The sequence below is a fragment of the Kogia breviceps genome, chromosome 4 (genome assembly GCF_026419965.1).
Source record: "Kogia breviceps isolate mKogBre1 chromosome 4, mKogBre1 haplotype 1, whole genome shotgun sequence".
NCBI lineage: Eukaryota > Metazoa > Chordata > Mammalia > Artiodactyla > Physeteridae > Kogia > Kogia breviceps.
In genome coordinates, this window is record NC_081313.1 from 177,751,679 (window position 1) to 177,777,479 (window position 25,801).

Sequence of the window (25,801 nt, forward strand, 5' to 3'; positions counted from 1 at the left end):
GGATGAGTTTCTGAGCAGGTGTCCTGGATCAGAGGGATGTGACACACACACACACACACAGCCGAGTGTGAGCGGACTTTGATGTCTGCCAATCTTGGGTGCACACATCCGAGTTTTAACCCAGTCTCACCTGCGTGAGATTCAGCAGCTCGTCAAACCTCCACAAGCTGTTCGTATTTCCCCTGTCTCAGAAGCTCTCGCAACTGCACAGTGCCAGGCACCACGTTACACGCTAAATGCGTCTTCTGTCTGTCCTCCCCGTGTGGGAGGGACTCTGGTTTAGCCCTCTTTCACGGCTGGGGATGGAGGCTCACTTCCCTGGGGTGATGGGAAGGGCGGGGCCTAACCGCCCCTCCTGCTCTGATGCCCTCTGACCCTAGGGCAGGACTGAGGTCCCAGGGGGCTCAGGTTGGCCTTCTAGAGACAGGATTCCCTGCGGGGTGAGCTTCCTGCCCCTGGTGTCCCAGCTCTTGGCTGTCCCCGGGCCTCTCCCCTTTCCTGTTTTGATGCTGGCTCCGCCAGGCCCGGAGACAGTGGCATGATGTCTTAATCCTCCAGGCAGGGGCCATGATGGATTCCCCGTCAGCTCACCCACCTGCCAACCCACCTCTTCCCCCTACCCACATCTGCTCCACCTGGTGCATGACACAGGGGCTACTGAGCCCCAGCACCCTGCCCAAGTGGGGAGAGCCCCCAATGGGAGACCCACGGGGCCCCCCACCTCTCCCTCCAGACAGCAGGTCGGGTGGGGACCCCGGTTGCCCGCCCTGGGCTCGGCCCTGGCTGCCGCCACGACACTCGTAAATCAGGGGGCGGAGGGGGTGTCGGAAATAGGTCTGTGGAATGTCTGGATGGGGTATGCCGGGGGTGTGCGCCCTTAACTCTTAGAAGGATGTGGGTGTGGGGCAGGAGGAGCGGGACTGCCCGGGCCCCAGGTGTGGGACGCAAAGGCCTTCGTGACAGGGCAGCGGCCGGCAGTGAAGAGGTTATCTCCCCAGCTCAGGCCGGGGGATAAATTGAGGGCGCAGGGCATCTCCACCCTCAGGACCTTCCCCGTCACCATGGCCACAGGACGAGTCCTGCTTGGCTCTCTGCTGCTCCTGACCCTGCACTTGGACCTCTGCGGGGGCCCTGGGGCCTGGGGGGCTTCGGTGGTGGAGGAGGAGCTCTTGTCTGAGCCAGCGGCGGACAGAGGGACCTGGAGGCCACAGCTGGGTAAGGAACCCCAGAACCCCGTGCGCTCCCCGACTCCTTCCCGCCCAGACCCTGCCCGCTGTCAGCTGCCCCTTGTCCCCGCAGGTGCCCGCCCGCGCCGAGCCCTGGCCGGCCCGTGCCAGCTGTGGAGCCTACCCTTGCCCGTGGCCGAGCTGGGCTTGGGCTACACGTCGGAGGAGACGGTCATCTTCCGCTACTGTGCCGGCAGCTGTCCCCGCGGCGCCCGCACCCAGCACGGCCTGACGCTGGCCCGGCTGCGGGGCCAGGGCCGAGCCCACGGTGGGCCCTGCTGCCGCCCCACCCGCTACGCCGATGTGGCCTTCCTCGACGACCGCCACCGCTGGCAGCGGCTGCCCCAGCTCTCGGCGGCAGCCTGTGGCTGCGGCGGCTGAGAATGCCCGGCCTGGGGCCCTGCAGCCGCTGGAGGAGCTCAGCTGACTTATTTACTGGAGGCTTGGATGCCGAGGCGTAGAGAAGGGGAGGTGGTGTGGGCCGCCAGCAAGAGGCGCAATAAAGGAAACTGCTCCTCCAGCCTCGTGAGTGTGTGTCCTGCCGGGGATGCTCCCGATGGGTGGGCAGGGAGGGTCCCGGGCTTCCCCTACAGATTCCAGCCCCCGAAAACAGCCGGTGCCAGGAAGGCCAGCTTGTCCACTCTCCAACTTTATTCACAAACACGGTGTCTTGAGCAGCTAGCGGGGAGGGCCCTGGGGGGTCAGCAGGGTGGGGGCAGCTGCCCGGGCTCCCCAGGCCCCATCCCCTCAGGGAGGGAGCGGCAGATCACGGAGACGCGTCGGCCCCGGGGAACCCGACGCTCCCCAAAAAAGGACTCTTCATCCCGAAGGATCTCGTGGGAGAAGTCATAACGGGCCGAACCCCTGCGAGAGAAAATAGAGGCTGTGGCTGGGTGGGGTGAGGGCAGCCCCTGTTCCAGGCAGAGCGCCTGCGGTGGGGGGTAGAGTCTGCCGTCAGGGCTGGATGAGAGAAGTTGCTCAAAGTGCTGGGTGGGCATCTCAGGAGTTACTGGTGGCGTGGGGGATCCCTGGCTGCCAGTACCTAAGGATGTAGAGGGAGCCCGGCTCCAGCAAGAGTTCCAGCCACTCCCCTGGCTCCTGGGTGTGCACCAGCCGCATGACGCTGGGAGACAGCAGGGACAGGCCAGCAATCGTGGATCCACAGAACTGTAAGAGGGGACACACTGGCAGGTGGGCTTTGGCCTGGCCGGCTCACCCCCAGCCGGGAACTCCAAGGCACTGGCCTCTGCCTACCTTGATGCTGTCCACGTGTGGCTTGATGTAGCCCCGAGGTTCCAGGTCCAGCACGTGCACCGAGGAGAGAGGGGTCTGGCCGGGGCCAAAGGCGGCTGCCTGCACACGCTGCAGGATGGAACGGCTTGCCTCTGACCAGCGCGACTTCTCTGTCTCTCGGAAGCCGTGGATGGCCTGCCCAGAGAGCTCAGGTCAAGCCTGGAAGCTCCCAGGGGGGGAAAGGGAAACGGAGGCACATTGTGGGGCTGGGGTGGGTTGGGGGAGAGGGTGGTGGAAGTGCAAAGCAAAGGCCTGGTTTTTCCAGCAGGACCCTTGACCCCACCCTCAACTCACAACCTTGGTCCTGTCTACCCCATGATGCTGGGTCTCAAACCCCAACCCCTGACCCATCTGGGTCTGGCCTTAGTCCTTTTTAAAAAAAATTTATTTATTTTCGGCTGTGTTGGGTCTCCGTTGCTGCGCGCGGGCTTTCTCCAGTTGCGGCGAGCGGGGGCTATTCTTCGTTGTGGTGTGCGGGCTTCTCATTGCGGTGGCTTCTCGTTGCGGAGCATGGGCTTCAGTAGCTGTGGCGTCTGGGCTCAGGAGTTGTGGCACACGGGCTTAGTTGCTCCGTGGCATGTGGGAACGTGCCGGACCAGGGATCGAAGCCCTGGCCTCAGTCCTTTCTACCCACCATCAGGCTCCAATTCAGTCCCAGAATGCCGTCCCTAATGCAAGCCCAGCTTCAATATTCACAACGTGATCCCACCCAACACCAGCTCCACCCACAACCTGTGACCCTCTCTCACTCCCTCCACACCGTTTCCGCCCCTAACTTTGGTCCTGTTCCCCAAGCACCCCTCAGTTCCAGGTTCTGCCTCCAGTTATGACTCTGCCCTCAGGTCCAAAGCGCTCTCCCTGCCCGCAAGGCCCCTCAGCTTCAAGACGTTGCCCCCATTCCAAGGTCCGCCCCCAGATGTAGCCCCGCCCACCCCAGGGCTCCACTCCCCGTCCCGCCCCTAACGTCCCAGGCCCCGCCCCCTGTGGCTCCGCCCCCAACGCCTGCAGCCTCACCGCGTCCCAGTGATCATACTCGTATCGACGGCGGCGCAGCTCGGGTTCCAGCTCGCCGCTCAGTGTCTCCTCTTCGGCCGCGCTCAGGAAGCCGGGCCGTACCACGGCTGCGTCCCGTAGGCGGCTTAGCACGGCCGGCCCTGAGCCCCGCACCCAGCCCTGCCCGGGCATGCTCCACAGCGCCAGCCGCCCACTCCCGGCCATAGCCCCGGAGCCGGGTGGTGGAAGCTGCCGGAGTCAGGAGCACGCCCCCGCCCCAGAGGCATTGGCTGTGGTTACGCCGAGCCCCTCCAGTGATTGGCGTTTCTCAGAGTCCCGCCTCTCGCTCAAGGCTACTGGTTGTTACTCGGCTCGCCCTCTAGAGCTATTGGCTCTCCCCAGAACCCGCTTCCTCTCCCACGCTATTGGGCGCCATCGACCTCAGTGACTCAGACTACTGGCTAGTCCGTCTTCGAAAGGGCGGGGCGGGGGAGGGGCGAAGGCATGATTGGGCCGGGGGTCAGAGGTCAGGGGTCATAGAAGGATTGGGCCAAGGCTAGAGGTTAAGGGCAGAGTACAGCTAGGCTGAGATCTAGGGGTCAGGGCAGTGACGTCAAGGCTGTGATTATGGGCTGGGGCCAGGTTTGTGGAGTTAGGGGATTCAGTCAAAGGTCAAAGCGAGGCACCTCCCGTTCCCCCTCTCTTTACTGGGTCATTCCCACCCCCATACAAACAGGCTGGCTCCCAGCTTAAAAACAGGACATAAACAAAATATTCTCTCCCTTTAATGGTAGAATTGTCATGTCACCATTTTGCAGCCCTTATTGGAATATTGGTGGTTCTAGACAAGGACTCTTATTCCCTCCTAACGTCATGAAAGAGAGACAACTGGATTTAACGTGCCTCCTGCTAGAAGGCACCCTCAACTGAGAGGTCATTTGCCAGAAAGCGGAACCTGAATCCTATCAGACTTGTCTAGATTCATACACCAGGTTACTGGAAATACCAAGGACAGAATCGCATCATCAAAATTCAGACAGAGGGAAAGTCCACAAGACAAACAACCATGTTTCTCCAGCAAGTGAATTTCAAGGAAAGAGAAGAAAAAGAGGGAGAGATTGAGAGATTAAGGAGAAACCTGCAGTAATAAGACACTTAGAGATTTATCAACCAGCGGCAATTCCTGCACCTTATTGGGATCCTGATTGGAACAAACTAAAAAAAAAGAAATAGCGACAACCGGGGAAATTTTGACATGGGTTGAATATTCGACCATGGTAAGTTGTTATTTTTTTAAAGTTTGAAAATGATATTGTGGTTGTCTTTTTAAAGATTCCTTATCCTTTTGTCTATTTATTTATTTTTTAAATTTTTACAGTGTTTTGGGGTTTTTTTTGCGGCACTGCTTGTCATGTAGGATCTTAGTTTCCTGACCAGGGATTGAAACTGAAACTGTACCCCCTGCAGTGGAAGCGTGGATTCTTAACCACGGGACCACCAGGGAAGTCCCTATCTATCTATCTATCTATCTATCTATCTATCTATCTATCTATTTATTTATTTATTTATAGCTGCGTTGGGTCTTCGTTGCTGGGGCCGGCTTTCTCCAGTTTTGGCGAGCGGGAGCTACCCTTTATTATGGTGCACAGGCTTCTCATTGTGGTGGCTTCTCTTGTTGCGGAGCACGGGCTCTAGGCACTAGGGCTTCAGTATTTGTGGCATGTGGGCTCAGTAGTTGTGGCTCACGGGCTCTAGAGCGCAGGCTCAGTAGTTGTGGAGCACGGGCTCAGTTGCTCCACGGCATGTGGGATCTTCCCGGATCAGGGCTCGAAAACCCGTGACCCCGGCATTGGCAGGCAGATTCTTTTTAAAAAAAATTTATTTGTTTAATTTATTTATTTCTGTCTGCGTTGGGTCCTCATTGCCGCGCGCGGGTCCTCTCTAGCTACGGCCAGCGGGGGCCACTCTTCGTCGCTGTGCGCAGGCTTCCCATTGCGGTGGCCTCTCCCGCCGCGGAGCAGGGGCTCCAGGCGCGCGGGCTCAGTAGTTGTGGTGCACGGGCTTAGCTGCTCCGCGGCATGCGGGACCCTCCCAGACCAGGGCTTGAACCCGTGACCCCTGCGCTGGCTGCGTTGGGTCTTAGTTGCTGCACGCGGTCTTTCTCTAGTTTCAGCAAGCGGGGGTTACTCTTGGTTGCGGTGCGCTGGCTTCTCATTGCAGTGGCTTCTCTTGTTGCGGAGCATGGGCTCTAGGCACACGGGCTTCAGTAGTTGTGGCGCACGGGCTTAGTTGCTCTGTGGCATGTGGGATCTTCCCGGATCAGGGCTCGAACCCGTGCCCCTGCATTGGCAGACGGATTCTTAACTACTGAGCCACCAGGGAAGCCCCCCCCATTTATATTTATTTTTATTTTAAAAATTTTTTAAATTGGTTTTTGGCTGTGTTGGGTCTTCGTTGCTGCGCGTGGGCTTTCTCTAGCTACAGCAAGCAGGGGTACTCTTCGTGTGGTGCGCAGGCTTCTCATTGCGGTGGCTTCTCTCGTTGCAGAGCACAGGCTCTAGGGGCGCAGGCTTCAGTAGTTGTGGCTCACAGGCTCTAGAGTGCAGGCTCAGTAGGTGTGGCACACAAGCTTCGTTGCTCTGCGGCATGTGGGATATTCCCGGACCAGGGCTTGAACCCGTGTCCCCTGCATTGGCAGGCAGATTCTTAACCACTGTGCCACCAGGGAAGTACCCCCCTCTTTATTTTTCATTAACTTTTTTTTTTTGAATGAAAGATTCTTTAAATTCTGTAGTGCTTTATAATTTTCAAAAGTTTCACACACACGATTTCATATAATCCCATAATAACCCTTTTTAAAATCCCCTACGCCTATATTGCCCCTCTCCCCTTCCCTCTTCCCACTGGTAACCACTAGTTTGTTCTCTGTATCAGGGGTCCTCAACCCCGGGCCGCGGACTGGCCTTTTAGGAACTGGGCTGCACAGCAGGAGGTGAGTGGCAGGCGAGCAAGCGAAGCTTCATCTGCTTCTCCCCATTGCTCCCCAGCGCTCGCGTTACCTCCTGAACCATCCCCCCACCCCCAATGTCCTTGGAAAAATTGTCTTTCACAATTGACTAGTTTGTTGTACTTCTTTAGATTCCACGTATTAGTGATACCATACAGAATTTGTCTTTCTGTCTGACTTAATTCACTAAGCTTAATACCTTCCAAGTCCATCCATGGTGCTGCAAATGGCAAAAACCCCATTCTTTTTCATGGCTGAGTAATATTCCACCACATATATGTATATACACCACATCTTCTTTATCCATTCCTCTGTTGATGGACACTCTGGTTGCTTCCATATCTTGGCTATTGTAAATAACGCTGTGAACATTGGGGTGCATGTACCTTTTCTAATTAGTGTTTTTGTTTTTTTTTGGATATATACCCAGGAGTGGAATTGCTGGGTCATGTGGTAGTTTTATTTTTAGTTTTTTGAGACATAAAGATTCCTCATCCTTTTAGAAATACATACCGAAATATTTACAGATGAAATGAAAAGCTGGGATTTTCTTCAAAGTAATACAGTGCCATGGGGGGTGGGGGGGAGGGACGAATCACAATTGGCCATGAATTGGTAATTCTTGAGTTGGTGTAATGGGTATGTGAGACCTCATTCCTAGTTTCTCTACTTTCGTATACATTTTAAGTTGTGCACAATTGAAAGTTCAGCTAAATGTAACCGATGAATGAAGCCAAATTTAAAAGTCCTCTGGGGCTTCCCTGGTGGCACAGTGCTTAAGAATCTGCCTGCCAATGCAGGGGACACGGGTTTGAGCCCCGGTCCAGGAAGATCCCACATGGTGCGGAGCAACTAAGCCTGTGAGCCACAACTACTGAGCCCGTGTCCCACAACTACTGAAGCCCACAGGCCTAGAGCCCGTGCTCCGCAACAAGAGAAGCCACCACAGTGAGAAGCCCGCGCACCACAACGAAGAGTAGCCCCTGCTCGCCGCAACTAGAGAAAAGCCCATGCGTAGCAACGAAGACCCAACGCAGCCAAAAATAAATAAATAAAACAAATAATTTTTTTTTAAAGCCCTCTGAATTAAAAAAAAAAAGAAATTGACCTCAACACACCCTCCAGCGACGGCCCCAGGTTCTCTGCTCTCCTTGACCGCAAACTTCCTTAAAAGACTTGTTTAGCTCCAATATTTTTCGGCCCCTTCTCTCTGGGTCCACTCCAATCTGGTTTTTGGCCCCGAAAGCACTGAAAGTGTTATTTATCTAAGGCCACTCGTGATTTCTGAGGTCCAAACGCCATAGCCAGTTCTCAGCCTGACCACTAACTCATAGACATGCTGAAGTCTCCTACATTTTTTTTTTTTTTTTTTTTTTTTTTTTTGCGGTAGGCGGGCCTCTCACTGCTGCGGTCCCTCCCCTTGCGGAGCACAGGCTCCGGACGCGCAGGCCTGGCGGCCATGGCTCACGGGCTTAGTTGCTCCGCGGCATGTGGGATCTTCCCGGACCAGGGCACGAACCCGTGTCTCCTGCATCGGCAGGCGGATTCTCAACCACTGCGCCACCAGGGAAGCCCATCCTACATTTTTATTTCCAACTCTGACCCCAGACTTACCCATCCCCTGGGATGTCTGGGGCACTTGGACATCAAACGTCCAAAATCAGCTCCTAATTCTGGCCCCCAATCCTGCTCCTCCCTAACTTTCCCAGGAACATCATATCTCTCCTTCCATCTTTCTAGCTGCTTTGGGCCAATGCCTTGGAGTTTTGGGAGATGACTTTCTCTCTCAAATTTCACATCCCAGATGACAGCCATGCCTTTATTATTTATTTATTTGAAAAATTTATTATTATTTTTGATTGCATTGGGTCTTGGTTGCTGTGTGCGAGTTTTGCATTGCGGTGGCTTCTCTTCTTACAGAGCACAGGCTCTAGGCTCACGGGCTCAGTAGTTGTGGCACACGGGCTTAGGTGCTCCTTGGCCTGTGGGATCTTCCCAGACCGGGGATGGAACCTGTATCCCCTGCATTGGCATAAGGATTCTAAACCGCTACGCCACCAGGGAAGTCCCAGCCCTGCCTTTAAAACCTGGCTAGAATCTGACCTCTCTCACCACGTGTCTGGAGCCGTCAGCCTTCCTCTGGGTGATTACAAGTTTCCTCACTGGTCTCCTGGTTTCTGTGCTTGCCACGCCCCACCCACCACTCTGTGGTTCCTTTTTGTTCTTCTTCTTGAAACCCTCTGTGGGGCATCTCCCTCCTTGCTCAGACCTACCAGGCCTTTTATGACCTGTATTCCTCCCCTTCCTGCTCTCATCTTCTCCTCTCTCCCCCTCACACTCTCCAGACACCCCAGCCTCCTCGCGCTTCCGCCCACGTGCCAGCCACAGTCCTGCCACACGGCCTTTGCACTTGCCATGCCCTCTGCCTAGACTGCTGTCTCCCAAGATAGCAAGCTTGCTCCCCCCACCCTCACCTCCTTCAGGTCTTTGCTCAAATGTCACCCTCTCAGCAAGGCCTTTGCAGGCCACCCCATCTAAAACTGTCACACACACACACACACATCCCGCACGTTGCATACCTCTTGCCCTGACTTTTTAAAAAACTGTCTACTCCCACAAGAATGTAAGTTTCTTCCAGACAGGGATTTCTGTGTTTTCTTCCCAGTAAGTTGCGGCCTCTGGAGCAGTGCCTGGAATGTAGGCTCAGTAGCTTTGCTGAAGTTAGGAAGCTGAAGGTCAGGGTGAAGGCACACGCGTGCCGTGGTGGAGGATGGAGGGAAGGCACCACAGGCCGGGAGCAAAGTCTACAAAGATTTAATTTAGAATCACAGTGTCTCACTTGGGATGCCCACCCAGAGGGGCACCCCCAAATCCAGAGTTCCTCAAGGGTCCCCTCTAGGCTCAGTGTCGAGGGGTGGGCAGGCCTGGCGCCTCCACTTCCCTCTGGAGGGCGAGGGTCGGGGGCAGCGCTCAGGCATTCGCTGGGGCAGGTTCTGCCACTGCTGCTGCCGCCGCCACCGGCTCCTTCTGCACCAGCTCAGGCTCGTCCTCACCGTCCTGGGGAGGGTGGACCAGAACCTTGTCCAAGATGCCAAACTCCTGGGCCTCCATGGGGCTCATGTAGCGGTCCCGCTCCATGGCTGACTCTGCGGGGGAAGCCGAAGTGGGATGAGGGTGGTTAAGAGTGGAGACCCGGGGCCACGTTCGGGTCCCCGATCCGCCCAAGTCCTCCCTGTGTGACCTTGGCCTCCCTGTCTCTGTGCCTCAGTTTCCCCATCGGTAAAATACCTGTTTCAGTTGTGTGTGTGTGTGTGTGTTTAACTTATTGATGTGTAAATGCACATCCAGGAAAGGGTGTGGATCATGGAAGCGGACAGTGTGGTGATTTTCAGACTGAACCCAGCCACGTGGCCGGCACCTAGGTCAGAGCCCCCCGAAACCCCGTCGGGACCACGTCTAGTCACTAACTCTCCCCACCCACTACCCTAACAGTGGCCTAATGGCATGGATCCGTTACGCCAGTTTTTGCCCTTTAAACACATAACCACAGGGACTTCCCTGGTGGTCCAGTGGTTAAGACTCTGCGCTTCCACTGCAGGGGGCACGGGTTCGATTCCCGGTCGGGGAGCTGAGATCCCCGCATGCCGCGTGGCACGGCCAAAAAAAAATTAATTAATTAATTTAAAAAGTAAATAAACAAACACATAACCACAGAGCATTGACTCCTTTTCCCACCCAGCACTGTGTTTCTGAGATTCATCCAGGCTGTGGACCGCTCCTCGCGGCTGTACGACATCCCACCTCGTGACTAAACACCACCGCTGACCACTCACTCCCCTGCCGTCGGGCATTTTGGTATTTTCCCGTTTGGGGCTATAGGAATGGGACTGCATTCCTGACTACATCTTTGGACAGAAGCACTCAATTCCCTCGCGTACACGCCGAGCAGAACCACGCATCTTTCTGCATGTTCAGCCTCAGTGCCTGACAGCTTCCGGAAGTGGCTGTATGGTTTTCACTGCCGCCTGCAGTGGATAAACGCTCCAGGGGCTCCACGCTCCCCTCAGCACTTGGGGGTGTCAGTATTTTCTATTTGAGCCGTTCCAGTGGATTGAAATGGTATTTCATCGTGGCCTTGATCTGCCTTTCCTGATGATGTCATTATTAAACATCATCACTAGAAGTGATGAGCCTCTCGACTTCTGTTTCTTGACCGTTTACATTTTTTTTTTTTTTTTTTTTTTTTGCGGTACGCAGGCCTCTCACCGTTGTGGCCTCTCCCATTGCGGAGCGCAGGCTCCGGACGCGCAGGCTCAGCGGCCATGGCTCGCGGGCCCAGCCGCTCCACAGCATGTGGGATCCTCCCGGACCGGGGCACGAACCCGCGTCCCCTGCATCGGCGGGCGGACTCTCAACCACTGCGCCACCAGGGAAGCCCTCTTGACCGTTTAGAATATTCTTTGTGGGAGACCCTGTTCAAAACCTTTGGACCTATTTCTTTTTTATGTTTTGGCCATGCCGCATGGCTTGCGGAATCTTAGTTTCCCGACCAGCAATTGAACCCGAGCCCTCGGCCATGAAAGCACAGAGTCCCAACCGCTGGAAAGCCAGGGAATCCCCCTGGACCTAGTTCAGTGAAGTTTCGGGGAGCCTCCTGTAAATGGGTCTTTTTAAAGTGCTCAGAACAGGGGTTCTCAACGGGGGTGGGTTCTGATCCCCAGGGGATGCTGGGCGATGTCTGGAGACGGTTTTGGCCATCACAGCTGGAGGTGCTGCTGCCATCTAGTGGGCAGCGCCCGCGGATGTACCACACCTCCTACAGTGCCCGGGAAGGCCTCCATCACAGAATGGTCCAGCCCTGGTGTCAGCAGCACAGAGGTCCCGAGGCCGGACCCGTACATATGTGTCGGTTACAATAAAAGGGAGCAGCTGGGGGCCTGTGTGGGGTAGGAGGGTGCTCACCGATCACCTGCAGGCTCTGTTTGGTGTGCTTGGCGTAGATGCTGTAGAGCTGCTTCTTGAGTTTAATGATTTCCTCTGCCTGGATGGCAATGTCTGTGGCTTGGCCCTGGGGGGACGTCCCAAGAAGGAGAAGGTTGGGATCAGCATCTGCCACTCACTGGGAGACTGGAGGTGGGACTCAGGAGCCTGCCCTGGGCGTCGGCTGCCAGTTTTCAAGCAGGTGGGACAGGGCTTCGTGAGTCCCTCCACAGCCTGCTTCATCCTCACCGCCTCCAGGAAGGCTTCCGGTATCAACTCTATGTTCTTATTTTCTGCAGCTGGGGCCTCCCTGACCAGGAGGAACGGCCCCTCCCGGGGCAGCTAGTTCCTAGAGATTTTTGAACCACTGCCCAGAGTACACTTTTCACGTGCAAAGCAGCCAATCCAAGCCCACATCCCCAACACCTCCTCTGCTCTCATACCCTGGGTCACCATCCCCCTGCCCCATCGCCCCAGGGTACCAGACAACTAGGGACCGTCTCTACACCCCAGAGCCCACTGCAACTACTCACGCTAGCCAGTCTTAAGCCTCGCTCATTCCTGCCCGCAGAAACCACAATGAAGGCTCTTGCCTGCATTCTCCTCCCAACCAACCCTGGTGCCTCTCTCTCTGCATGGCCCCCGTGGCCCGGCACGCTCCCTCCTCTTGGGAGCTGTGAGTAACAAACTGTCTTTTCAATGGCAGCCCTCTCCTGACCTCTTGGCCTCACTATACCTGCATATTAATAAAACCTCCTTTTTTTGCTGTTGTTGGCCAAGCCACGTGGCTTGCAGCATTTTAGTTCCCCGACCAGGGATTGAACCCACGCCCTCGGCAGTGAAAGCGTGGAGTCCTAACCACTGGACCGCCAGGGAAGTCCCCAAAACCTACATTTTAAAACATTCACACCCCCACGTGACTTCTGTCTGTCTGGCTGGTCCTTCTGTCTAGACCCCCACCCCCATCCCCAAAGCAGCTCACGGGGCCCGGCACTCACCCGGGCGCCCCCGGAGGGCTGATGGATCATGATGCGGGAGTTGGGGAGCGAGTGGCGCATGCCCGGGGTGCCAGCGGCCAGAAGCAGGGAGCCCATGCTGGCCGCCTGGCCCACGCACCACGTGCAGATGGGGTTCAGGATGTACTGCATTGTGTCGTAGATGGCTAGGCCCGAGGTCACCACGCCACCTGTGGGTGGAGGGGGGCAAGTGAGGGGCTGTGCCCTCTTTTCCCTAGGGCAGCCCCTGGCCCTGGGGAGGGCTGGTGAAGCCCTTTAAAGCCGGGGTCCCAAACACAAGTACTACCAGGGATAGGAAGGTGACAGAAGCAGGTGACACAGGCCAGGTGGGAGCAAAAAATGAGGACTTGCTCCAGAGTGAGCTGACAGTTGCCACATGTGCATGTGGGCCCAGGGCGGGGGCTAGATCTGCCAAATTTTCAAGAGAAACTAGAAATTGGGAGCATAGTGGCTAAGAGCGAAGGCTCTGGAGCCAGCCTGCCTGGGTTTGACCCCCCTCGCTGGGCAGTTTCTCACGTGTGATCTTGGGCAAGTTACTCAGCCTTTCGGAGCTGCGCTGCCTCCTTGTAGATTGGAAATAACTAAATAGTACTGATCACGTGAGGTTGTGTGAAGATAAAATGAGTTAAATGCCTATAAAGTGCTTAGAAAACTGCCTGGCACAGTTAACGATCAATCAGGACTGGCTATTCAGGGAATTCCCTGGCGGTCCAGTGGTTAGGATTCGGCGCTTTCACTGCCATGGGCCTGGGTTTGATCCCTGGTCAGGGAACTAAGATCCCGCAAGTTGCAGGGCACGGCCAAAGAAAACAAAACAAAAAGATTGGCTATTTTCCCTTTTCTTGTGGGGGCAGGGTGGAATCTACCAATTAAAAAATCTCGACAACCAAGTCAGGTCGGTAAAAACGTTATCTGTGGACTTCCCTGGTGGCGCAGTGGTTAAGAATCCACCTGCCAATGCAGGGGACAAGGGTTCGAGCCCTGGTCCGGGAAGATCCCACATGCCGCGGAGCAACTAAGCCCATGGGCCACAACTATTGAGCCTGCGCTCTAGAGGCCGCGAGCCACAACTACTGAGCGCGCATGCCACAACTAGTGAAGCTCGCGCGCCTAGAGCCCGTGCTCCGCAACAGAGAGAAGCTACCGCAATGAGAAGCCCGCGCACCAAAACGAAGAGTAGCCCCCGCTCGCCACAGCTAGAGAATGTCCGCGCGCAGCAACGAAGACCCAACGCAGCCAAAAATAAATTTATTAAAAACAAAACAAAACAAAAATAACACGTTACTTGTGAGATCAAACAGGCGCCTGTTTAAAAGCAAGGGAAGAGGCAGCTTTTGGAGGTTTCAAGGCATTTTGGGGGGATTCTGAAGGAAGCTCTGCACCCTTTCTTGCTCCAGAGAGAGGACACCCCTGATTGGGGTCTCAGTCCCCAGGAGGATCCTGGCACCGGGGGAAGGCCCTGCTCACCGGGGCTGTTGATATACATGTGGATGGGCTTCTTGTTGCTCTCCGATTGCAGGAACAGCAGCTGCGCGATGACCAGACTGGCGACACTGTCGTCGATCTGCAAGTGGGGCAGGCAGAGGAGGGGAGGAGTGTCCCCAGATAGGGGTGAAGGCTTAAGGGAGGCAGTTATGGGTCGGCTGAGGACAAGTCAGGGCACCAGAATGGGGGTCAGAGCCCAAGGAAGATGGATCAGGAAGAGTTCAGGACCCAGGAGGTGATGTGGTGCGGGGGCGATCCGGACGCAGGTGGTTTGGCTTACAGGAAGGGTGGGGTCAGTACATATTGGGCCCAGGAAGGGAAGTGGTAAGGAAGCTGGAGAGAGTGATTGGAGCCCAGGATTGGGGAGGAGCGTCATTGGTGAGGGAGCGAGTCAGAGATTAGGAAGGGAGAAGCAGAGGATTTAAGGAAGGCGTAGAAGGGGTACTAAAGGCCAGAAAGGAGGATCAGAGGGTTTATGTGCCCAGGAAGTGGGGTGGGGTGTGTGTGTCAGATTGGGACAAGAGCGGAGCCTAGGGAGGAACGTCAAGGGGGGTAAGTCCGGGGATCAAGGACGTGTGTGAGGGGGAGGAGAGCAGGGGGTCTGGGCAGGCGCAGGGGAAGATGCGCGCACGGGGCACTCACCGGGCCCATGACGCACACGATGCGTTCCCGCAGCAGCCGAGAGTAGATGTCATAGGCGCGCTCGCCGCGACCCTGGAGCAGAAAGATGGGGGTGAGGGTCAGGGGCCCTCCGTGCGCCAGCCTTCCCACCCCCGGGCCGTGTCCCCGCCTGGCCACTGTACCGTCTGCTCCACCACGATGGGAACGAGCGGGAGAGCCCGGGCCGCCGTCACGTGCAGGCTCCGCTGCAGGGCCAGGCTGTTCTCGGGTGTCCGCTGCGGGTGAAAGCGGGCGGCGAGGCGAGACCCCAGCGCGGGGCACAGACCTGCTGCAACCCGGACCCCCCCCACCAATATTTGGGGCCACATCGCAGCGCAAGTTCCTCTGCAAGATGCCGGAACTACAACTCTCGGCGTGCTCTGCGCCCACGGCGCTTGCTCAGGAGGCCGCCCACTTCCGGGAAGCGTGGGGGCACGTTTAGGGGTGGGGCGAGGGCGGGGCGGAACCTGAAAGGGTGTGGCCAGAGAAGGTGCGCCGGAGCAGAGTCGGGAACTACTTTAAAGCCGCCAGTTTGAGTCTCTTTCCCAAAGAATCGTCATAGTTTTATGCTCTTCCTTGCTTATTTCAAACATCAATTCCGGGGCTTCCCTGGTGGCGTAGTGGTTAAGAATCCGCCTGACAGTGCAGGGAACACGGGTTCAAGCCCTGGTCCGGGAAGATGCCACATGGCGCAGAGCAACTAATCCAGTGCGCCACACCTACTGAGCCAACGCTCTAGAGCCCGTGAGCCACAACTACTGAGACCGTGCACCACAACTACTGAAGCCCACGCGCCAAGAGCCCGTGCTCCACAATAAGAGAAGCCACTGCAGTGAGAAGCCCGTGCACCACAAAGAAGAGTAGCCCCTGCTCGCTGCAACAAAGCCCCAATGCAGCCAAAAAAAAAAAAAAAAAATCTGTGCTCTCACTGGGCCTGGAACTCAGCAATGATCTTCTAGCCTGGTGGGGCCGACTCCTGAGACCTTCCCATGTGTCTCTGGTTATGCGTGGGGTAGAGGGAGGGACTCCAGGATGCGGAAGCCCAAGGGACGGAGTTGCGAAATTGGTCTGGAAGGTCGGTCTGGGAAGGCTTCCTAGGAGGAGCAGGCATTGGAGCTGGGCTTTGAAGGATGTATAGGAGTTTGTTAGGTAGGGAAAGGCATTCCTGGCAGAGAGAAGACAATGGACAAAGGTGTGGGGGAGAAAGAAGTCTCCTGCTAACGTTTGGGACCTCTCTTTGCCTCCACATCTTCTCAAGGTGGATTCTTTTTCATCTTTCAGTTCAAATGTCGCCTCAGAGTTGTCCCTTATTTTGTCCCCAGAGCCTAGAACCTTGCCTGGCACACAGTAGGTGCTCATAAACTACACTTTGAACCCAGAGATGAAGCAGTGATAAAGGAGGAAGGTTAAGAGCTGAGGGCTTTGAATTCAACTATACTTCAATAAAAAAATAAGTTAAAAAAAAGTTATTCCATTTAAGGTAAATTTGGGGGGTAAATTAAATATTTCAAAACTTTTAAAAAAAGAAAAGCTTAGGGCTTTGGAGGCAGCTGCCCCACATGGCAAGCCTGGCTCAACCATTGACTTGCTGTGTGATCTTAGGTGCATTGCTTAACCCCTCTGAGCCTGAAGTTTCTCATTTGGAAGATGGTGATGGTCAAACCAATCTCACAAGGAAGGATTTAAGGATACCTGCTGCTGAGGCAGCATATTGACATCCCCTGAGTTTAAATCTTGGCTCCACTACTTACTACTCCACTACTTACCAGTTGTGTATCCCTGAGCCTTAGTTTCCTCTCTATGAAGTGGACATAATGATAATAACTTACATCCTAGGGTCGTTGAGCATAAGGTCCTCAGAATAGGACCTGGAATGTAGCAAGTGCTCGATTTGTATTAGCTACTGATGTGTATTACTGTGTTAGATCAGCAACCATGGGCATCCAATAAGTCCTCCCAAATGAGGGTCCATTTGAGGTGGGTTTTGACGCATATGTAGGAGTTCACAGGCAGACCATTCCTGATTGATGGACTCCAAACTTGATGCTGGGTGCCCTAGATAAGGGTAGTTTTGTGCCCTCTGTGTCCACAGGGGATCCTATCCTGATGGGGGGATAGAGCAGGACAAAGACACTCCCCACCTTATGGAATCAGGGGCAGGATAGAGGGAAGGATATGGAAGTGGAAGAGTTTGGAGGAGGCCTTGGAGGCACCCCTGGTGCTGGGAGTGGTTTCCTCAGCAGTGACTGAAGAGGTGGGTGGGCAGCATGGGCCGTCCCAGTTTCTGCTGTGAGTCAGGTGGAGGCCCTGCCCAGCCAGTTCCCCTGAGGCCCGAGCTCCCGCCGTGCCTCCGGGGAGAAGGGCTGTGCCATCAGTTGCTGCAGCCCCAACAGTCACCCTGCCCTGACACCGCTCCACACCCCCGCCCTCACTGCCGTGGTTTCACCTGCTCTGTCTAGGCACAGTTCAACTATTATACATTTCGTATCCGCCATCCCGGTCCTCGTAACTATCCTCAATAAGGCCTTCGTAAGTGTCGCAGCTTCACCCCTGCCCAGGCCTTGCTGTCGTTTCATTCAGCAGCCCGAGTGATCCTCGCCACACAGCTTGCAGGAGCTCCGTTCCCTGACCAGGGATTGAACCCAGGGCCTCAGCAGCGAAAGCGCCGAGTCCTAACCACTAGACCACCAGCGAACTCCCCAGAAGCTAATTAAACCATATCCCTCCCTTAAAACCCTCCCCTTGGCTCCCCATCACCCCTGCTGACCTCTACCCTCCTTTCCTTCCACCCTCCCTTCCCCGCTTGGCTCCAGGGACCACGGTGGCCGGCTTTCTGCCGTCCAGCCACCGGACCTCTCTGCTCGTGTCCTCTGCCTGAATCCTGCTCGTTCCCAAAAGTCTCCACTCAAACGCCACCTCCTTGGAGAAGCCTTATGAAATGATACTTATCTGTACTTTGGGCAACACCTTCTGATATATATATTTTTTCTTTCTTTTTTTTTTTTGCGGTACGCGGACCCCTCACTGCTGTGGCCCCTCCCGTTGCGGAGCACAGGCTCTGGACGCGCAGGCTCAGCGGCCATGGCTCACGGGCCCAGCCGCTCCGCGGCACGTGGGATCTTCCCGGACCGGGGCATGAACCCTCGTCCCCTGCATCGGCAGGCGGACTCTCAACCACTGCGCCACCAGGGAAGCCCTGATATATTCTATTTTATCCTCTACTATTCCATTTCTTTTAAACTGGGGTTTCTCAACCTTGGGACTATTGACATTCTGGGTTGCATGGTTCTTTGTTGGAGGGGGGCCGTCCTGGGCGCTGTAGGATGTGGAGCAGCATTCCTGGCCTCCACCCATTAGATGCCAGTAACACCGTCCCCATCATAACAACCAAAACCGTCTCCGACATTGCCAAGTCACTGCCCCCCCCCCACCCCCGGGGCAAAATTACTTCCAGTTGAAAATCACTGATTTAAGTTAAAGTGGGTGGGGACTTCCCTGGTAGCACAGTGGCTAAGACTCCGCGCTCCCAATGCAGGGGGCCCGGGTTTGATCCCTGGTCAGGGAACTAGGTCCCACATGCATGCCGCAGCTAAGAGTTCACATGCCACAACTAAGGAGCCCGCCTGCCGCAACTAAGACCCGGCACAACCAAATAATTAATTAATTAATTAAAGTAGGTGGTGACCTGAAATGAAAAAAAAAAAAAGCCACTTTTGAACAGTACCTGGCGTATTGTAGGCACCCCAATATTTAATGAGTACCTTATTTCTCCAAACTTTGTTTGCTCTGAATATTCCCAATGAATGAATGAATGAATGGGGTGGGGGAGAGGAAGGATTGATTCTGACTCTTGGCTCCTCAGGGCCTTTGCACTGGCTGTTCCTGCTGGCTGGAATGCCCTTCCCTCAGACATCCCCATAGCACCCCCCTCACCTCCATCGAGTCCATACTCACTTTCCCCTTCGGACACCCTGATTTGTGACCGCAAGCCCCACCATCATCTCCCAGCACACGGCACCCCCTTTCCCTGCTTTACTTTTCTTTACAGAACTTGTGAGCCTCATCCTTCCCTACTCAAAGTGTGCTTCACCGGCCAGCAGCATCAATATCACCGGGGCTCTTGTTAATAACACAGACTGTTAAGCTCCACCCAGACCTACTGACTCATAGCTTGCCTTTGAACAAGGTCCCCAGTCCATCCACAGGCACACTGAACTTTGAGAAGCACTCCCATTTGATGCATGGACTGCTTATTTTGTTTACTGCCTGTCTCTCCTGATAAAAACATAAGCTCACCAGAGCAAGTGTGACCGAAAGTGGGGTCCGGCTGCTCAGCTCTCGAAAGCCAAGGTTGGTGGAAAGGAAAGTTTTGGAGGCTGGCATGCCGGGGGGAGAGGGCAGACTCGTGTGCAAAGGCAAACTCCCCACTGACAATCAATGGGCAAGAGCTTTTTTTTTTTTTTTTTTTTTTTTTTTTTTTTTTTTTTTTTTTTTGCGGTACGCGGGCCTCTCACTGTTGTGGCCTCTCCCGTTGCGGAGCACAGGCTCCGGACGCGCAGGCTCAGCGGCCATGGCTCACGGGCTTAGTTGCTCCGCGGCATGTGGGGTCTTCCCGGACCGGGGCACGAACCCATGTCCCCTGCATCGGCGGGCGGACTCTCAACCACTGCGCCACCAGGGAAGCCCGGCAAGAGCTTTTAAAGGGGAGTTTCAGGGGGGTGTAGGCAGGGGGGGAGCTGCATGCAGGAACAGCACAGGCGGCTCTGACAGTCGCCTTGAAATTGGTCCTGCGGCGCTCTGAGCAGCGTCATCTTGATTGTTTTTAAGTACAGTTCGTCTTCAGTTCCACGGTGGGTTTGTTCCCATTTCCTTGAGGCCAGTTCTCAGAATCGTGGCGGCTTACATCATGGCTACAGTCTGGTCATCGTGTCGTTAACTTCTTCCAGCTGGTGGAGGTTTCAGTATCTACAAGACGGCTCACAGGATAGGGCTCAGAATATTATCTGTAGCCCTTGAGAAGGAACTAAAGTTTCCTCCTTTAGGAAGGACTAAACTATTATTTGACTTTAATGACTAAACTATTATTATTTGGTCTTGTTGGACTGTTTTCCTTTGCTTCTGCATTTTTCTCACTTCTCTGATTAGGCTTATTCTTTGGCTAAAGTTTTTCTACAGACAAAAGGCAGGCGGAGGACATGGGGTGGGGGGAAGGTCCTGCTCCATTTCACAAGGGTTTTTCTCCACTTTTTTCACACCTATACTTCAGCTTCTAGAACTGTGTTCGGCACACAGTAGGCACTCAGTAAACATTTATTAAGTCAGTGAAGGAATGGCTAGTGGGTGGACAGTGGGTTGTGGCAATGGCGGAGGCAGATGTACCAGCCAGGGTTGTAGGTTGAGAGCAACAGAAATTGTCTTAAGCAAAAAGGGAATCTTGTTCAGAGAAGAGGCAAGTGTGCCGCAGAAAGAAGGCAGCTGACAAAGGGGAGGAGCTAACCGCTAAGGAAGTGGACGTGACGAGTACAGACAGCATCACCGGGTAATACAACACGCAGGATAGCAAATGATGACGAGAAATACCATCATAATCTAGTGTCGATTACAAGGGAAAGGGGGAGATGTTCCAAGGGCCCTTTCAATCCTACCAAAGACGTATCTGCTAAAACATTGCAAGTTAATGCTCTGAAGCAGAGGCATCTTTTTTTTCTGTCCTAAACTACACAGGTATCAAGGCAGTAACACTTGAAGCCGTGTAAATTTAAAGAGGTGGGAGGGCTTTCCTGGTGGCGCAGTGGTTGAGAGTCCGCCTGCCGATGCAGGGGACGCGGGTTCGTGCCCGGGTCTGGGAAGATCCCACGTGCCGCGGAGCGGCTGGGCCCGTGAGCCGTGGCCACTGAGCCATGGCCTCTGAGCCTGCGCTCCACAACGGGAGAGGCCACAACAGCGAGAGGCCCGCGTACCGCAAATAAATAAATAAATAATAAAGAGATGGCAAAATAGGAGATATTTAAAGCAGGACCAGAGAAGCATGGCTGACTTTGTGGAAATGGACCTGTATTTGGATAATCATGCCCTTCCCAGAGCTGCTGTGAGAATTATAGGTGAAAACCCTTTTAAACTGTTAAGGGCGAGCTGTTGTTATTATTATGACCTAATTGCTGCAAAGGCCTCTGTGGGTGTTCATGTACTTCTCTAGCTTGCACCCCTCACTTTGGAGCCCCCCTTTCTCTTACCTTCTCTGTTTGGGTTGGTTTTTTTTTTTTTTTTTTTTTGTGGTATGTGGGCCTCTCACTGCCGTGGCCTCTCCCGTCGCGGAGCACAGGCTCCGGACGCGCAGGCCTAGCGGCCATGGCTCACGGGCTTAGTTGCTCCGCGGCATGTGGGATCCTCCCGGACCAGGGCACGAACCCGCGACCCCTGCATCGGCAGGCGGACTCCCAACCACTGTGCCACCAGGGAAGCCCTGGGTTGGTTTTTTTTTATTGAAAGGTATCATATGTGCAAAGTGTCTGACAAAAAAAGAGGGGGGGGAATCTTGTAGACACCAGAGGTTTCCCAGCATCTGTGTCAGTCTGGAATCTCCTCCACCTTGGAAAAAAATAGGCAGAAGTTTCCAGAGGCTGAGCATTAGGGGCAATTTGGCCAGGAGGTCACAGCCACCATGGTGGACACTGCTACAAGGAATGAAGTCTCCCCTCCCAAAAGAAATAATTGGATGTTGGAAAGCCAAAAAAGAAAAATAAAACCCACAAAAAATAAAAAGACATGACAGACGTCTTCTACAAAGGGAGATCAGTGACAGGGCAGGTGTAGCCACTCAACAGAGAACTATGGTGGAGGTACAATCTATAGGGGAAGGGGGATGGATTTGTGAAATGTTTAGGAAGAACAGACAGGGCTTGCAGATTGTGGGATCAATTATTCTCCAAAAGTCATACTTCTCCTTTAGCAGTTATCTATTGCTGTGTAACATATTACCCCATAATTTAGTGGCTTAAAATAATAACAATACATTAAACATTATCATTAAAAATAAACATTATCTCACATAACTTCTGTCAGTCAGGAACCTACAGGCAGCTTAGCTAGGTGTTCTGACTTGGGATCTTTCCTAAAGTTGGGGTCGAACTATCAGCCAGGGCTGTAGTCATACCTAAAGGCTCAACTTGGGAACTCCCTGGCGGTCCAGTGGTTAAGACTTGGCACTATCACCGCGGTGGTCCAGGTTCAATCCCTGGTCAGGGAACAAAGATCCCACATGCCTCGAGGCAGGGCCGAAAATAAATAAATAAATAAAGCGTCAACTAGTTGAAGGGTTTACTTCCAAGATGGCTCACTCACATGGCTAGCAAGTTGGGTGCCAGACAAGTTGGATGGCTAGCTACTGTCAGGAGGCTTCAGTTCTTCCCCATGTAGACCTCTTGGTTAATTGAGTGTCCTCACAACATGGCGGCCAGCTTCCTCCTAGAGCAATCGATCCAAAAGAGCACAGTGGAAGCTGTAATCTCTTATACAACCTAGCTTTGGGAGTCAGACATTGTTACTTCCACAGTATTCTAGTGGTCACACTAGAATGCCAGGGGTGAATACCAAGAGGTGGGCATCATTGGAGATCATCTCAAAGGGTGGTTGCCACACCTTTCCATCCTGGGACTGCATTTCTCAGCATTCCTTGCATCTGAAGAGTCATGTGATGAGTTCACCAGTGGACCCTGCAAGGAGATGATGTATGACCCTTCCAAGCCAAGGAGCTTTAGAAGCTTAGAAGCTCCAAGAGCTTCCACCAGCTCTTGCAGCTGAATGCAGTGGCCTGATAAAGATGGCAGAACTGCCGAAGGAACCTGGGGAGGGAGCCACCTGCCAATCAGGAACATACATTTTGTATTTTAGATGACCGAGCAACAAACTTCCATCGTATCTGAGTCATTAAACATTTTGGGATTTGTTCGTTGTAGCAGCTACTATTACCTAATTAATTCAGGAGTGGATTGAATATGGTGGGGGAGGGGAGGGAAGGTTCAGATCTTTCTGGCTGGGGCTATTGGGTGCATGGAGGTGCATTTTACTGAGATGGGGATGTAGGTTTGGGGGAAGATGATGAGTTAGTTTAGGGCAGGGTCTGTCAACCTTGGCACTACTGACATTTGGGGTTGAATAGTTCTTTGCTGTCGGGGCCTATCATCCCATGCACCTGGCCTCCTTCCACTAGGTGTCAGCAGCATCCCCCCAACCATGTCGACCATAAAGGTCTCTAGACATTGCCCAGTATCCCCGGTTGAGAATCACTGGGTTCGGATCTGGTGAGTTAGGGCAGCCTGTGGATATCCAAGTGGAGACTTCCGGGAAGCCGATGGTTCTGTAATTCTGGCACTCGGGGAGCATGGGAGCAGGTGAGATCTCCCCTCCTCCACCCTGCCCCGGGAACAGGTTGGAGTGAGAAGAGCAAGCCAGGACTGGGGGTGGGGGCAGTCACAGGTCCAAGGAAGAGAATGGATCAAGCAGAAGAACGAATCTGACAGGTGCACAAGCTGTTGAGATCAGCCACCAGCTCCGTTTTTTTTTTTTTTTTTTTGGGTGGGGGCTGGCTTTCGGGATCTTAGTTCCCAGACCAGGGATCGAACCTGGGCCCTCGGCAGTGAGAGCAAAGAGCGCTAACCACTGGACCGCCAGGGAATTCCCAGCCATCAGTTTGAGAAGCATCAGCTGGTTTGGGAAGCCATTGTGAGGGGGAGGGGCATTTAAATGGGGTGTCAGCAAGGAAAATGATGTGCATTCGTTTTTATTGACATGGGAAGAGTCCCATGGTGTATTTTTACAAATTATTGGAGTGAAACGTACACTCAGTAAAGTGCAAACATCTTAACTGTACAGCCCAGTGAGTTTTTTTTTTAGATGGGTGTACACCCGAGTAACCATCACCCCGTCCAAGATCTAGAAAGTTCCTCCGTGTCCCTTCTCAGTCAATACATCCTGGACATCCCAAGATAGCACCATTTGCTTCCCTTGATGTAGTCTGTAAGGGGGAAAACAAGCAGGTAATAAGACAATGCTGACACCACAGTCTCACAGTTGCAAATGTATGTGGGTGGGACCACACACCCCTAGACTAGATGCTAAGAGTCTGTGAGTGGAGGGGTTCAGGTAATTTTTATTTTCTTCTTTTTATTCGTTTGTGGGTCATATCATGAGCATGTTGTGCTTTTTTAAGAATTGAGGTGAAGGACTTCCCTGGTGGCGCAGTGGTTAAGAATCCTCCTGCCAATGTAGGGGACACGGGTTCGAGCCCTGGTCTGGGAAGATCCCACATGCCGCGGAGCAACTAAGCCCGTGCGCCACAACTACTGAGCCTGCGCTCTAGAGACTGCGAGCCACAGCTACTGAAGCTCGCGCGCCTAGAGCCTGTGCTCCGCAACAAGAGAAGCCACCGCAATGAGAAGCCCACGCACAGCAACGAAGAGTAGCCCCCGCTCGCCGCAACTAGAGAAAAGCCCACGTGCAGCAATGAAGACCCAACGCAACCAAAAATAAAATTAACCAATTAATTAATTAATTAAAAATAGTTAAGGGGTGGTGGAGTAAGGGGAGAGAGTCCTGGGTTCAATCTCTACCCCACTACTTATTTCCTGGGGCCTTGGGTGAGGGTCTGAACGTTTCATAACTGCATTCTCCTCACCCGACAAATGGGGAGAATCCTCTTCTGGTCAAGTGATTAGGTACATCATAAAAGACTCTCTCTGTTACTTTACCCCCTACACACACACACACACACACACACACACACACACACACACACACACACACACACACACACACACACACACATGCAGACACACAGGCTCAAAAAATACAGTCCATCTGGTAGACCAAGCCTTTAAAATTCGGTATTCATGACAGGAACACAATAAAAAATGGTGGGAAACCATGCAGGTTTCTAAACTTAAGTCATTCAAATGTGTGCCAGCTATACAATCATGAATAATTTTATTCTAAATGCCCTCATTTAAAACATTTAAATACATTTATTTTAAAATAGAAAATTTAAATGACTGCCATACATGGAAAACTGGAATGACATACCAGAAATTGAATTAAAAAGTACAGTGAAAGCAAAACACTGTTTTTAAGTGGGGGGGAGAGGAGCCCCACTTCTCCATATGCTCCTGGTAAGCTGCCCTAGATATTCACAGCTGACTGCCTCAAAATGCCAGTAGAACCATCACCTAAGCCCATCGGACCCCTGACACATTTCTGCCAGTTTCTCAATGAGGCCACGACTCTGTACATCCCTATTTTTTACGTTCTCCCTTCCCTGTCCAAGTTGGTTTAAAGTCAACTCTACTGAAGTATAATGTCCATTTAATAAAATGTATCCATTTAAAATGTACAATTTAATGGGTTTTGACAAATCCATGGTGTCACCATTACCCCAATCAATACAGAGAATATTTCCATCACCCCCAAAAGAATCCCCTGGGTCCCTTTGCAGTCAACCCCCACCCCATCCTCATCCCCAAACAACCATTGATCCGATTTTCTGTCACTCTAGATTAGATTTCTCTTTACTAGAATTTCATATAAATGGAACCATGTAGTATGTAGTCTTTTGTGACTGGCTTCTTTCATTCAGCATGATGTTTTTGAGATTCACTCGCGCCTTTGTGTATATTCATTGATTCATTCATTCCTCTTCATGGCTGAATAGTATTCCACTGTATGGATGTAGCAGAGTTGATCTGTTCTGGACATCTGGCTTGTTTCCAGTTTGGGGCTATTACAAATAAAGCTGCTCTGAACATTGGTGTATAAGACTGTGTGGGGGGAAAAAAGAAAAGAGGGAATTCCCTGGCGGTCCAGTGGTTAGGACTCTGCACTCTCACTGCCAAGGGCCCAGGTTCAATCCCTGGTCAGGGAACTAAGATCCCACAAGCCATGGCGTGGCCAAAAAAGAAAAAGAAAAGAGAACTGAACTTTACCAAAAAATATATATATATATATATATATATTTTGTATGAGCATACATTTTTGCTTCTCATGGGTAAATACCAAATGTGGAATGGCGAGATCACATGGAAGGTGTATTTAACTTGGGAAGAAACTGCCACATCATTTTCCAAAGCAGCTGCACCATTTTACATGCCTAG

General features: G+C 53.3%; 4 protein-coding genes across 7 annotated transcripts in view; 2 read left to right on the plus strand and 2 right to left on the minus strand.

Moving 5' to 3' along the window:
- The first annotated feature begins 881 nt into the window (after positions 1–881).
- Positions 882–1,748, plus strand: PSPN (persephin). The gene has a single exon (XM_059062449.2). It carries the CDS (start codon positions 1,062–1,064, stop codon positions 1,605–1,607), a length of 546 nt encoding a protein of 181 aa, XP_058918432.2. The 5' UTR covers positions 882–1,061; the 3' UTR covers positions 1,608–1,748.
- A 111-nt stretch (positions 1,749–1,859) lies between these two features.
- Positions 1,860–3,835, minus strand: ALKBH7 (alkB homolog 7). Of its 2 annotated transcripts, none has more exons than XM_059063298.2 (4): positions 3,534–3,835; positions 2,481–2,654; positions 2,269–2,393; positions 1,860–2,090 (listed from the first exon to the last, which is right to left on the minus strand). In XM_059063298.2, the coding sequence occupies exons 1-4, from the start codon at positions 3,735–3,737 to the stop codon at positions 1,928–1,930; spliced, it is 666 nt and encodes a 221-aa protein (XP_058919281.1). In that variant the 5' UTR covers positions 3,738–3,835; the 3' UTR covers positions 1,860–1,927. The 2 variants fall into 2 exon arrangements, with proteins under 2 accessions (XP_058919281.1, XP_066889059.1); XM_067032958.1 differs by having other exon boundaries at positions 2,481–2,678; positions 3,553–3,802.
- A 213-nt stretch (positions 3,836–4,048) lies between these two features.
- The window catches only part of MLLT1 (MLLT1 super elongation complex subunit), a 130,786-nt gene continuing 109,033 nt past the window's right edge, over positions 4,049–25,801 (plus strand). For all 3 annotated transcript variants that reach the window (XM_067033006.1, XM_067033009.1, XM_067033008.1), the window contains exon 1: positions 4,049–4,789. Coding sequence is in view for 1 of the 3 variants with exons in the window: in XM_067033008.1 (XP_066889109.1) it covers positions 4,787–4,789 (3 nt within the window). In the remaining 2 variants the exon portion in view is untranslated. The remainder of the gene's footprint in view (positions 4,790–25,801) is intronic.
- Positions 9,318–15,082, minus strand: CLPP (caseinolytic mitochondrial matrix peptidase proteolytic subunit). Its single transcript, XM_059063292.2, has 6 exons — positions 14,804–15,082; positions 14,643–14,714; positions 13,983–14,079; positions 12,498–12,685; positions 11,482–11,587; positions 9,318–9,665 (listed from the first exon to the last, which is right to left on the minus strand). The coding sequence occupies exons 1-6, from the start codon at positions 14,987–14,989 to the stop codon at positions 9,490–9,492; spliced, it is 825 nt and encodes a 274-aa protein (XP_058919275.1). The 5' UTR covers positions 14,990–15,082; the 3' UTR covers positions 9,318–9,489.